At 35.4% G+C, this 13,815-nt stretch overlaps 1 protein-coding gene across 4 annotated transcripts in view; it reads left to right on the top strand.

Moving 5' to 3' along the window:
• FRY (FRY microtubule binding protein) overlaps positions 1-13,815 on the top strand; it is a 549,698-nt gene that overhangs the window by 217,641 nt on the left and 318,242 nt on the right. For all 4 annotated transcript variants that reach the window (XM_053708466.1, XM_053708462.1, XM_053708463.1 and 1 more), the window contains exon 3: positions 1,340-1,393. In XM_053708466.1, coding sequence (XP_053564441.1) covers positions 1,340-1,393 — 54 coding nt within the window. The remainder of the gene's footprint in view (positions 1-1,339; positions 1,394-13,815) is intronic.

Below are 13,815 nucleotides of genomic sequence, written 5' to 3'. Positions count from 1 at the left end.
CCTTGCTTATGTTGATGTGAGACTTGTACACATCTGCTCAGCCGTGGAATCCCATTTCATACAGCTCCCAATGCACAGTTCTTGTGCTGATGTTGCTTCCAGAGACAGTTTAAAGCTCTATAGTAAATAATGCAACAGATGATAGATCATTGTATTAAGCTCTTCACTCTCTCTTTTGACACATCTCCTACACTCTGCAGTTTCTCTCTGTGAGTTTGCCTGGTTTACCATTTTGTGGCTGGGCTGCTCCTAGATGTGTGAACTTCACAATAATAGCACTTACAGTTGACCAGGGTAGCTTTAGTAGGGCAGACGTGTGGCAAATGTGGCATCCTATGACAGTATCACAGTTAAAGGCAATGGAAGTGTGCGTGCACTATATAGAAATGAGAGTGGCTGAAACACACATACTTTGGGCCATATAGTGTACATTTAGTAATGATACATTTTAAGATCAATATCATCATGGAGCCAAGTAGATTATCTTGATATTCAGCATTACTTATCTGACACATTTAGTTGTCCTTTAACATAAAATCATTAAATATTATCCTTAGAAATCCAAGTGTAAAATACTTTCAGTGATGCCTATCAGCTTATGTGACAGCTGTAGAGTACGTAATTATCTGGGACAGCTTTAGCCTTAAAACCCCATCCAGTCATGAATGGTCCCCCAGATCTCTGTTGTAAAAAGATATGTCCACTTAAACTTCATGTAATAGACACTGCTATAAATAATAATATGCACAGATACTGATATCAAAATCCAATATAAAACCTTTTAAAAACTTACTTAGAAGATCCCAATTTAGCACTGTTTATAAGGTTAGGCTGGTACACCCACTGAAAGGGGCTGAGAGCAGAACCTACCCCCATACCCTGCATATGAACAGACCCATTATACAAACAGAAGCAATCTGAAGTCTGTATACATCAGTATACATCAAAAACTCTGGGGCTTGATTAGGAGTCAAAAATAAGCAAAACTATACATAAAAAATAAGCAAAACTATACATTTTTTAAAAAACACCCCCAGATGGGCTATATAAATGGATCATCTACAAAACATTTATGCAAAGAAAAATCTAGTGTACAATGTCCCTTTAAGCAGTTTAGAGGAATTCATGTTCAGCCATAAAAATACTTTAAATCAGACCATCCCAGATACAAGTTTCCTCAGGAAATTATTATGACTTGATTATTAATAGTATTATTATTATTATTAATATTAGTAGTACTAGGATACTATTTTGGTTTCTATTTTTACGGAAAAACAAAATCATGATTTGTTAATAATGAATATGATGTATAAATTCTATTTTTCTTTTTTTTCCCCAGGAGAAGCCATTAACAAAATCACTTCAGAGGGGGGAGGATCCACAGTTTGATCAAGTAAGTTTCACACTAATGCGCGATTATTGTTCATGGAACATTAGTCTTGTGCAGTTTTATTTTTGTCCAGTTATGAACTATATTTTAAATAGTTGTAAATTGCAAAATCAATGCAATATTTAGTTTTTCTATTAAAAGGGATATGAGACCCAAAAAAAACATTTTTGTGTGTGATTCAGAAAGAGCATATGATTTTAAACAAGTTTCCAATTTACTTATATTATCAGATTTGCTTTGTTCCCATGGTATTAATCGTTGACGAGATACCTAGGTAGCATTGCCATCTAGTGCTCTTGCAAATGGATAACATTCTTCCAAAACTGCTACCATATCGTGCTCCAGACACATGCACGCTCCTGAGCTTAAGTCCCTGCTTTTTCAACAAAAGAGAACAAAGAAAATCTGATAATCCATGCTCTATCTGAATCATAAAAGAAAAAGGTGGGGTTTCAGGTCCCTTTAAGAACTAGTAATACAAATACAGATTTTTGCACTTTAATAGGTTTACTAAAACGTTCTTTAGTGGAAAACAAGGCTAAACATTTCCGAGAGGTGGTAAAATAGGTCTATTTGTTATAGATGTAAATTTGCACATGCGCAAATTCATATTATAGGGTTCTCTTAATAGTGTTCTATAGATAATATTTACAGTTAGTAAAATGACAGAATATCGGCACTCATGATAATGGGGTACACATTAGCTGGCTCCTATTGTACATTACCGCATGTAAAATAAATAACTGAACTCTAAGTACATTTAAATTATGGGCTTCACAGTGAAGTGCAAAATTCAGCACATTGTTGTATTTCACAGATATGAGACCTTAATAAATTGCATAATAAAAATTCTAATTTATTCAACTACTTTCCAGTTTACTTCTGGATAGGAAATGAAAAGAAGCCTGTGTGAGTGTCAACATATGTGACAATATTGATCTTTTCTATATATTACATTGATTGGTATAATTAAAATGAATATTTATAACAAGAGGGATGTAATAAGTTGTATGGCACATGAAATAAACTTCCAAAATAAATATTTGGGTATTTAGGCAGAAAATAACATATTATAGAAAAATATTTGTAATAGTAACTATTCAAGCCACAGGTGATATCACTGCACTTATGGGGGTTCAGGTAATAAACTGGAGAGGAAATGTGGTAAGAAAATGTTAGTGTATATTTTGTGCATCCCTGAACAGTAGAGTCTTTAAGGAGCACTTGAAACTTTGAAAACTAGGGGAGAATCTTGTGTAGCGAGGCAGAGAGTTCTACAAGATAAGGGCCAATCTGGAGAAGTCCTGCACATGAAATGTGAAGAGGTTAGAGAGTAGGAGGTCATAAACAGAGCAAAGTGAGTGGGAGAGAGTATCTGGAGATGAGGTCTGACATATAGGGTGGTATCAGTGTATTGAGGGTCTTCAATGTCAGAGTCAGGATTTTGTGTTTTATTCTGGAGGTTAGAGGAAGCCAGTGATGTTTTTAAGGAGGAAATAACAGGGATTGGCCAAAGATTGGATGTGGAAGGTGAAAGAGAAAGATTTGAGTCATGTGACCCCAAGATGTCGGGCATGCGGACATCCAGGATGAAATCTTAGAATAACAGTATCAAAGGCTGCAAAATAATTAGCAGAGAGAATTGGCCTTTCAATGTTGTTGCAATTTGTTTATTAGTAACTTTAATTATTGCTGTCTATGTGGAGTGTTGGGTGTGTAATCCAGATTGCAATAGATCAAGGAGGTGGTTTAATGTGAGGTTATGTGATAAACATGTATATACAGTCTTTCCAGAAGTTTTGAGGGAAAGGGGAGTAAGGAAGTAGGGTGATATTTGGATAGGTATGACAAGTGCATGTTTAAGGGATGAGGGGAATATACCAATGCTGAGGGAGAGATTAAAAATATGTGTAAGAACTGGAGTAAGAGTAGGAGAGAGGGAGGGCAGTAGCTGTGAGGGGATGGGATCAAGGGGAAAGATAGTGAGGTGAAAGGAATATATAAGGGCAGAAACTCATTTTTCAGTAACAGGGGCAAAAGAGCTGAATTTGTGGTTTTGGATGTTTGCCAATGGTTGAAGGGGTTGGAGACTGGTAGTATCTTGAGAGATAATTTTGTTTCTAATGGGATCGATTTTGTTGTTGGCTGGCAAAATCTTGAGTTGAGAGAGAAGTGGTAATAGGAGGTGCGGATGGGCGGAGAAGGTATTAAACTATTAAAAGTGGAAAAAATACATTTTGGGTTTGAAGAAAGAATGGAGATAAGAGTAGAGAAGTAATCCTGCTTCGAGAAATAAAGGGCAGAATAAGAGGAGTTCAAGATGGAACTTGTAGTGAAGGAAGTCAGCTGAACATCATGATTTTCTCCAATGTTGCTGAGCAGTAATAATTACTAACGGGTATCATTTACTCAGATAGGACTTGCAAGAAATTATCTTTGACAATTATTTACTCCTTTTTTTAAGGGACACTGAACCCAAATATTTTCTTTCGTGATTCAGATAGAGCATGCAATTTTAAGCAACTTTCTAATTTACTCCTATTATCAATTTTTCTTTATTCTCTCTGTATCTTTATTTGAAATGCAAGAATGTAAGTTTAGATGCCAACCCATTTTTGGTAAACAACCAGTGTCGTCCTTGCTGATTGGTGGATAAATTCATCCACCAATAAAAAAAGTGCTGTCCAGAGTCCTGAACCAATAAAAAAGCTTAGATGCCTTCTTTTTCAATTAAAGAAAAAATTGATAATAGGAGTAAATTAAAAAGTTTCTTAAAATTGAATGCTTTATCTGAATCACTAAAGAAAAAAATTGGGTTCAGTGTCCCTTTAAGTAGAAAACTGGGTTACTGTTATTATTGTGCTTAAAAACGTCTATACATTATTCTTTGTGTTTTCTCCTGTCATTAGCATAATTCAGTTTGTATTAATTTTAAGAACATGGTATTTTATGTTAATTGAAGATGAGCATGAATAGTTCAATTTGTAGAATTTATCGTGTGGTTATATTATTAGTGAGGGCCTAGACAGTACAATATTGCTGAATTTCTAAACATCTCAAATTCCTATGCCTATAAAAAAGATTCACTATTAATTGACGTATTTGCATATCTTAGTGAATATAATCCATAGGTCTTTTGTCTCTGTAATACAGACAAATGTTCTCAGTGTATAACCCCTTTATCAGGTCTAATGGATTGGTAACGCCCTAAAATGTTTGTATTTTCAATGTTTTCGAGTTTTGTGCATATGTAGACATCCACTATTACTATTACATTTGATTACTTTTACTATCTTGTACATAAAAGAGCAGGATTGAAATACATAAAAATGTTTTTGGTAGAAAAGGAAAAATTGTTTAAATTTTAAAGAAAATGTGTGTGTTTTTTTCACAGCTGATACATAACTATCCATTGTTAGGTGTTTGATTGGAGGCATCTCTGTATTAGTAGACAAGGAAAAGCCTCCGTAAACATTACAAGAAAAAATATTTTTATTGGCTATCAGACGGCAAATTCAAGGAAACTGCGGTGTGATCATATAATTGTCAAATAAGTAAATAAATACTGTATATGGGAAACAAATGCTCTAATCCACTAAACAGATTTGTCTTTATTTTTGGGATATTGGTTACAGCAGCATTTTTAAAACTACAAAGAGATTTATTAGTTTGCTGTGTGAAATTAGTTGTGTAGTGGGAACTAGATTACAAAACAGAAGAATCTGCAGAAAGCAATTGTTTATTTGATTGAATGAGGTGTATGCACATATCGTTGTATAAATAAAGTTGTTTTAATGTTACTGTTGGCAATTTGTTTTCTTATTTATTATTTTTTTCTATCTAAACAAGGTTCTTGTTAAGCTGGTTTATCAAATATAGCTACTAGCCTTGGCTGGGTTTTTTGTTGTTATTTCATCATTATCATCAACACCATCATAATGATTATTATTGTTGTTATGAATAATGTTGAGGTCATCATGATGTACATGAAGTAAGCTGTGTCAGAATCCTGCATTGCACAAATCCTATAGTGGGCTTGATAGAGCCATTCTGATAATTGTTGTACTATGTTGAGATTAGAATTACTAACCTTAGGTTGGTAAAGTTTGGTTATGATGTTGTACTTCTGCACAAGAAGATGATCATGCTTTTGCTTTTGGTCCCTTTAATATTTTGTGCTCTTATTTCCTAATAATGATTTGGCTAAGCAGATTAAAGGAACAGTCTACCCAACATTTTTTTATTGTTTTAAAATATAGCTAATATCACTTTATTACCCATTACCCAGTTTTGGATAACCAACACATTATTATATTAATATACTTTTTACCTCTGTGATTACCTTGTATCTAAGCCTCTGCAGACTGCTCTCCTTATCTCAGTGCTATTTACAGACTTGCATTTTAGCCAATTAGTGCAGCTTCATAAATAACTCCACGGATTCAGTATTATGTTATCTATATGGCAATCTCTGGCTGGGAAAAGCTGATAAAATGCACTAAGATAAGAGGCAACCTGCAGAGGCTTAAAGGGACAGTATACACTCATTTTAATATAACTGCATGTAATAGACACTACTATAAAGAATAAGATGCACAGATACTGATATAAAAATCCAGTAAAATTGTTAAAAAACGTACTTAGAAGCTGTCAGTTTAGCTCTGTTGAAAAGGTAGCTGGAAAGCCCACTGCAAGTGGGAAATAAGACACTCCCCCCTCCCCCTTCTTTTGCATATGAAAAGACCCTTTACACAAACAGGAGCAAGCTGGAGAAGGTAGCTGACGGTATTCAAATAAAACTTTGGGGCTTGGTTAGGAGTCTGAAAACCAGAGCAATGTTATTTAAAAATAATCAAAATTATAAATTTTTAAAAAAAAAACAAACTTTATGGGCTTTATAAATCATCTACAAAACATTTATGCAAAGAAAAAATGAGTGTATAATGGCCTTTTAATAATAGTCAGAATTTTAGAGGTTTAAAGGTTATAAAGTATATCAATGTAACAATATTGGTTGTGCAAAGCTGTGGAATGGGTAGTAAAGGCATTATCTATCTATTTTAAACGATAAAAAAAAAATCAAGCTGACTGTCCCTTTAAGCGTTTGATTGCAAAGGACAGCACTCTGGCATCCTCCACAAAGCTCGTTGATTGCAAGGGATGGCAATGTGTCATTCTTTGTATTGTAATTAAAAAAAAAGACCTCATTGAATAGTTTTTGTATGTCAGTGCCGGAATGATGTGTGAATGATGACATCACGCACCATATGGAAATTAGTACACATAGAAGAAGAAATAACAAATTCTTTTCATTGCTTAGTTTGCACACTTTTAACATAATGTAAACGGACAGTAAAGTCACAATTAAACATAAATGTATTGGAAAGAGAATGAAATTTAAAATAACTTCCCAATTTACTTCTATTATAAATTTTGCTTAATGCTCTTGATATCCTTTTGTTAAAGAGTAATCCTAGGTGAACTCAGGAGCATGCACGTGTCATTAGCCATCTGGTGGCTGTGTTTGCAACATTGTTTATAGCAATATTATACATAGTTGCAAACACTGCTGCCATAGACTGCTAAAGACACATGCACACTCCTAAGCTCCTATCAGCCTACCTAGTTTTATTCTTCAACAAAGGATATCAATAGAGCAAAGCAAATTTGAGAATAGAAGTAAATTGGAAAGTTGTTCAAAACTGCATGTTCTATCTCAGTCATGAACGTTTCATTTTACTGTCCCTTTAATACTGAAGATTGTGTTTTTTTTGCATATATAATATATACCTACACATGAACAAAAAAATTAGATTATATACCCCTTTAAATATGTGCTTTCCCAGTGAACCAGTAGCTCCAGGTGCTAATTATATCAACTGTAGTAATTACTAGCTTACTCCTTGAGGGACTTGTAGTGATTTGATTCCTGGAGGTGCTGCATTGCTGTGTTCTATTTTGAGGAAGAAACCGATCCCACTGCTGTTTTGGCTCCATACGTTAAATCAGGCTGGGATACATTTCCTTAACCTGTGTTTAGGAACAGGGGTGGCTTAAGGTTTCTAGATTATTTGTAGTATTATAGATCTGTTCCCATGGAGCTTTGTTTACTAAATTCAGCGACAGGCGTAATATACAGAAACTAATCATAATTCAGAATAAAAATATTACTGTATAAGAAACATTACAATCAAAATATAGTAAGGTGATTTGAGGTTGTTTAGTTAGAAGAGGCTGTTTATTGATACCATTGTCACTAGGACAGTTTAAAGGGACATGGAATTTTATAGTATTATCCCAAAGCAATTTGCAACTTAAAGTTTTAGCCTTTTTTTAAAAGTTTATTGGCTTAATATGTGAGCTCCCAGTTTCTGTCAGCTGATTGGAAGTTAGGCTGTGCAATCAGTGAAGAAGTAAGCAGCCAGATCAGTACCACATGCATAACATACAGATCTCACCGTTAAAATAAAAAAGTATAGTAGTAGTGCAAATATTAGTTAATTAGAAAGTTGATTACAATTGTGGGACTTTCTGGGTGGGCGGTGCTATTAGATCAACGTGCTCACAAGAGCGTTGGGTGTTGCATACACGGAGCTCTTTCTGTCACGCCAAACCACCCTCTCCTTTGGGCTCCTAAGCGGGGAACGCTCTGATACCCGCCGGAGTAAGGTCCTGACTACTTGCCAGGTGCTTGGAGGAAGTCCCTGAAACGCCTTGTTCTGCCTTGTGGCGAAGGCACCAGCCTGTAAAATAGCCTAACAGAAGACGTGGAAGAAACATCCAAATATCAAACTCGCTGATTGAAATGACCTATCCTGTAGGTTGGGTCCCGCAGGCCGATCATAAACCTTTGAGGGTCGCAGGTTGAGGTTGTGGCAGTTCTAAGGAGGCCACGAAAGAGCCGCTTAAAGGACGTTTTACCCTATTGGTTCCACTGCAGGCGCCACAGCGCTGATACAACTCTGCTTTCTTTTGTTTGCAAAGTCAAGCCCCTTTAGTCTCCCAGGATCCACGGAGTATTGAGTGTCAAGCGCGAGCAGAGTATATACCGGGTTCGTGCTTGCTTTGCTCGATCTTTCGACTGTGGGTAGGAGAAGTGTATCACTTATACAGCATATATTGGTAAAAGGGGTTGGTGATTTCCACCTTAAAGCAGTGAAGAGGAATCAGTTTGAATAACTGGGCGTCTAACATGGCACAAACATAAAATCCTGCTGGACACCTTCTACAATAGGCTTTAACTTTTTTTCCTATGTCTGACAAGTGCTTGTCTATCTCTCAGGAACTGGGGCCCTTAGACACTAACAGCATAGGTCTTCTTTTTTTTTCTTTTTTTCATTGGGGCATGAATCCCTATATGTTTTCAAGCCTACTTTTCTACTATCAAAATCTCTCACCCCTCATAATGTGCCCTTCATAGTGAACTTTAGGGCATATGCTAGCCCGGACAGGGCTGAAAAAGCCTTACTGAAACTGTATTGGGGAGAGTTTGTGCACTGCTGTTAAAAGAAAAGGCAAAGCTATACCATATATCATATTTATGGATTAACCTATTTCTTTCCATCTCTTGGACTTTGACTCTTGCAAATATATTGCGCTGATACTAGGATCGCTTCAATTACCCTGCTTAAATATGTGTTAAAAGGGAAAAGTACAAAGAGGAAGAGAAACTTTCTGAATTGTTGGCAAATTTTGGCTTGGTTTGTGTTTCACAGGTTTTATGTTCTCACTGTTGGTTTTTTTTCCTCAATCATATGTCTCTCGAATGGTAGCTTTAACTTTATTTTGTTTGGGCTTAGAATACATTAAATCTAAAATGCCTGTATCTTTCCATTGGCATACATTATGACTATATATAAGTGAGGGTGCTTTTGGGGGGAAATATTGTACACCATTTGGTTTATATGTAATCATCTTCTAGCACTGTACCGTGTTGTAACCTGATACTTTAGAATTAAAGTCATTAATTGGACATTTAGAAGGTTTAAACATTTACGTATATTAGGAAATATTGCATAGCAGCTGATTAGCAGCAAAACACTGGAACATAGAGTTATAAATTTTCAGTTATAGTAGTTTACACACAAAGAATATAGCAGTTAATTAAATCTTGAAAACAAAGAGTATTAAAGAATCCGGCTTCTAAGCTGACATATCTCCTCCCTTTTGCTCCGTGACACTTCTGTTGAGATATTGGCTAGTAATCTTTAATAGTTTCACTGGAAATCCCCTTTTCATTTTTTTCACCTTCTTTATACCGAGTTGCCTTCTCTTTCCTCCCCCCCCCCCCTACACCTTCACCTTTATTGCTTTTTTTTTTCTTTTACCACTGATTTCTCTATATAGCTATCTATCTCTATAGACAAAAACATGGAAAAATATGTAACACAGCATAAAAATAAATCACCAAGCACCTCAGGGAAATCCAGACAAAATTTTTTTTCAAGACATAAAATATATGACAATATAGAGCAGGGATGGGCAAGAAGTAGATTGCGGTCTACCAGTGGACTTCATAATAAGAGAAAGATTCCTCACACATCTATGGCGGCGAGGCTCTTCACTCAGAATCTAGACTTCTAGATAGAATCTAGATTCTGAGTGAAGAGCCTCACCACCGTAGATGTGTGAGAAATCTTCTCTTATGCAGACTTTTGAAATCGGCTATGACTCTATGAGACTGAGTGAATCTATGACGGCGATATGGGCACTGTACTTCAGCATGCGTGACGCGGCTGTAGCTGAACTCGCTGTCCCAACTTTAGTTACAGGACCTACCCCCTAATCAACCTGACATGGCATCAAGCCAATAAAATTACTTTTTAGAATGAGTCTCGAGCCATCTTGATTGTGAGACTACTTAACATACGCACACGCGGTACACAGATAACACACGCGGTACACAGATATGGTTGCTTGACGGTCCCAGCGTGACGTAAAGAGAGAGATCTTGCAGTAAGTAAAAACCGAGTGCGGCTGTATTTGTTAAAGAGCGCGGATGATTTTTAAAGCTGTATTAGTTGTATCAAAAATACAATTTTCAGCCAGCAGGTCCTAATTGTGTCAAAAATAAATCAAGATCGTATTTTGCTATTCCAGGATTATTCTTCAGAAACTATGCACAAAAGAAAAGAAATGGCCCCTTTATGTACCTATGCTATTAATATGGGACTACAGGCCACAATTCTATACGCTGACAGATTAAAGATTACTCAAAACACAGGGATCATGTTTTTTAGCTCTGTGGAAGAGGCCAAACAATTTTTAGATAATATCAAAAAGGGGTAATAGGTATTATTATCTAGGCTTTCTGAGGGCAAATGTTTTCTTTATGTTATGATCAAATGGACTGTTTTTGTTCTTTTCTTTTATTCAATCCCCCCTTTTTCTCCCTTCTCTGCCAGTGACTCTGTCACCTCCCCCTTCTCCTAATTTTCATAGTTTATAATATAACTTTTTTGTAAAAATTTTTTAATGCAAAGTAGATTTTAATAAATTATAAATTTAAAATTCACATCTTGGAACGTAGGTGAGATAACCTCCCCTATTAAGAGAAAAACTATACTTAATCACTTAAAAACTCTAAACACCAATATTGCTTTGTTGCAGAAAACACATTTGTCACCTAGTGAGGCTCAGAAATTGAAGTCAAAATGGGTTGGTGAAATATTTGCTACTCCTTATATCGGTAGGAAAAGAGGTGTTGCCATTTTATTTCATAAAGCTTTGGACTATAAAATTTTAAAAGTCAAAATTGATAAAGAGGCAAGATATATTATTCTTAGCTTAGACGTGAAATTTTGGGTTAAAATCAAACAGCGACTTACTCTTGACATATGGGACAGGGTATTAAAAGAAACTACTTGTATCTCCAGCCCAATCTCACCTCTAACGCCTTTACTTAATAACTCTCTCTTCTGGGAAAAACAAATCCTACGACCACCTGAAAATAAGGGGATACTCACTAATGTGCCCATTTACTTATTAGTTAAGAGCGGTAGTCTCAAAAGTATGATTACGCTTAAGGAAGAAATAGGTCCCCCCTTTCACCAGTGGTTCTCATACCTCCAAACCAGCAATGTTATCATGTCTAGTACACATAAGCCCATGTTTCTTAGATCACTGACTAAGTTTGAGCACCTAAATATCTCTCCCGAAATAGGCAGAGCGCATATTTCCATCATCTATAAACTACTGAGGGGTTCCTTTCCGGACAAAAGACCTACCTAAACATTGGGAATCAGAGCTCCCTACACCATTTTCTGACCAAACATGGAGGAAAATCTTTCTTTCAACAGCAAAATCCTCTATAGCCCCTAACATACTAGAGCTGAGCTACAAGATTCTATTCTGCTGGTATCTTACCCCACAAAAGTTAAGATCAATGTACCCGAATGCGTCACCTAAGTGCTGGAGGGGCTGCGGCGAGATGGGCAGCCTATCACACATCTGGGTCTCGTGCACACACCTTAAATACTTTTGGGCCCAAATAGGTACTCACATAGACACAGAAATAGGTCACACTGTACATATGTCTCCTTCTCTGATACTTCTAAACCATTACCCAAAGTTGGGCTGTAAACTTCGGCTAAAACTTTTGCAATGTATGTTGAATTGTGCTAAACGCCTTATCCCACGTTTTTGGAAAAAACAACAAGTGCCAACTTTTAATCAATGGCGACAGGAAGTCGCTCATGTTCTAGCTCTTCTGGGAGAAAAGACTTTATTTTGGATGTAATTTTTCTATGGGAACAAACTGTACATGAATCTGGGCTAATGCCTTTATAATTTAATGATGTCTTGCTTAATGTGATCCTTAATGTAGTGGATTTGGTCTTTCCCTAATTCCTTTTCCTATTCTTTCCCCTACCCGTATTCCCAATACCTCTCTTTACACTTATTTGTTTAGCATTTGTCAGGGAATACAGTGTTAATTTCCTTGAAATGTTCTGTAATATTTCTCTAAGTTTTTGTTACCAAAGAAAATCAATAAAAATATTTAAACGAAAAAAAATCAAACAGCGACTATTAATTGTTACAAGTAATAATCTTATGTTAGGAGGAGATTTTAATTTGGCCCCCAAAGCCCCCTTGGATAGACTCTACGCTAGAGGTGGCTCTTTAAATAACAAAAATTCAAGATGGGGAACTAAGATTATTAAATCTCTCAGTAATAATCTTAACGTGGTAGATATCTGGCGCTCTTTAAATCCTGATGTTCAAAATGATACATGTTCATCTAAATCCCATCAATCTCAATCTAGGATAGATTACTTTTTGATTTCAAAACATTTAACCTCTTTCATTGAAAAGACATATATCACACAGATAACTATTTCTGATTATGCACCTATAGTTCTGCAATTTCTAGAGCCCAAAAAACAATAAAATTATTCATTTATTTCCCAACTTTTTGTATTCGTAATTTGCAGTTTAAAAACTTTTTGAAAATAAAATGGTCTGAATATATGTAAAAATAATAAAAATTACAAGGACAATACGATAGAAGTCATCTGGGAAGCCTCTAAGGCAGTGATGAGAGTCGAAATTCTTGCTTACAATATAAAAATCAATAAAAAAAAGAAAGAAATGGAAAAACAGTTGTCAAATCAAGTCAGTAATATGTTTACTAAATATATTAATATTCCTAATCCAGTGAGTTGGAATAAATATCTAGATTGTAAAAAGGAAAGAGACACTTTTTTGCTTCAGAAAACTGCAATGCAAAACTTAAAATTTAGATCCTCTTTCCTACAATAAAACTAGTAAATTTTTAGCCAATTTAAATAAAAATCTCTTCAGCCATAAGAACATCAAAGCTATCCAACTAGACATGTCATTGCTTTCTCAGAAACCTCATATTAAAAAAGCGTTTCATAAATACTATGAGCAAATTTATTCACAGCCAGATATTTCGCTTCCTCAAATTAATTGTGATCATTTAGAACTATTAAATAATACATTTTCTCAAGTTCTCAAGAAGAAATATGTGAGGTTATTAGCAATCTATCTTTAAATAAAGCAGAAGGCCCGGATAATCTACCCAATGAATACTATACACTGCTTGTAGAGTTCATTACGCCCATCTTAACAACGCTTTTAATTATAACGAATATTTAACTCCCAAAAAAATTTCAGATCTTTTTTCAGAATCTTATATTACTCTTATTTTGAAACCTAATAATCAACCGGATAAAATGGAATCGTATTGCCCGATTTCCCTCTTTAAATCTGACTATATTTTAGCAAATCGGTTTCAAAAAATTATTCATAAGCTCATACATCAAGATCAAACGGAGGTTATTAAGGGTCGAACATCTTTTAGTAATTTAAGAAAAGTATTTCTGACAGTCTACCATGTAGCAAATCTAAAAGACTCTGCAGATTCCATGTTGCAAAAAACGGATAATGCTATTCTCTCTCTA

The sequence above is a fragment of the Bombina bombina genome, chromosome 3 (assembly GCF_027579735.1).
Source record: "Bombina bombina isolate aBomBom1 chromosome 3, aBomBom1.pri, whole genome shotgun sequence".
NCBI classification, from domain to species: domain Eukaryota; kingdom Metazoa; phylum Chordata; class Amphibia; order Anura; family Bombinatoridae; genus Bombina; species Bombina bombina.
The sequence above is the reverse complement of the archived record's forward strand: the minus strand, read 5'-3'. Positions and strand labels throughout refer to the sequence as shown.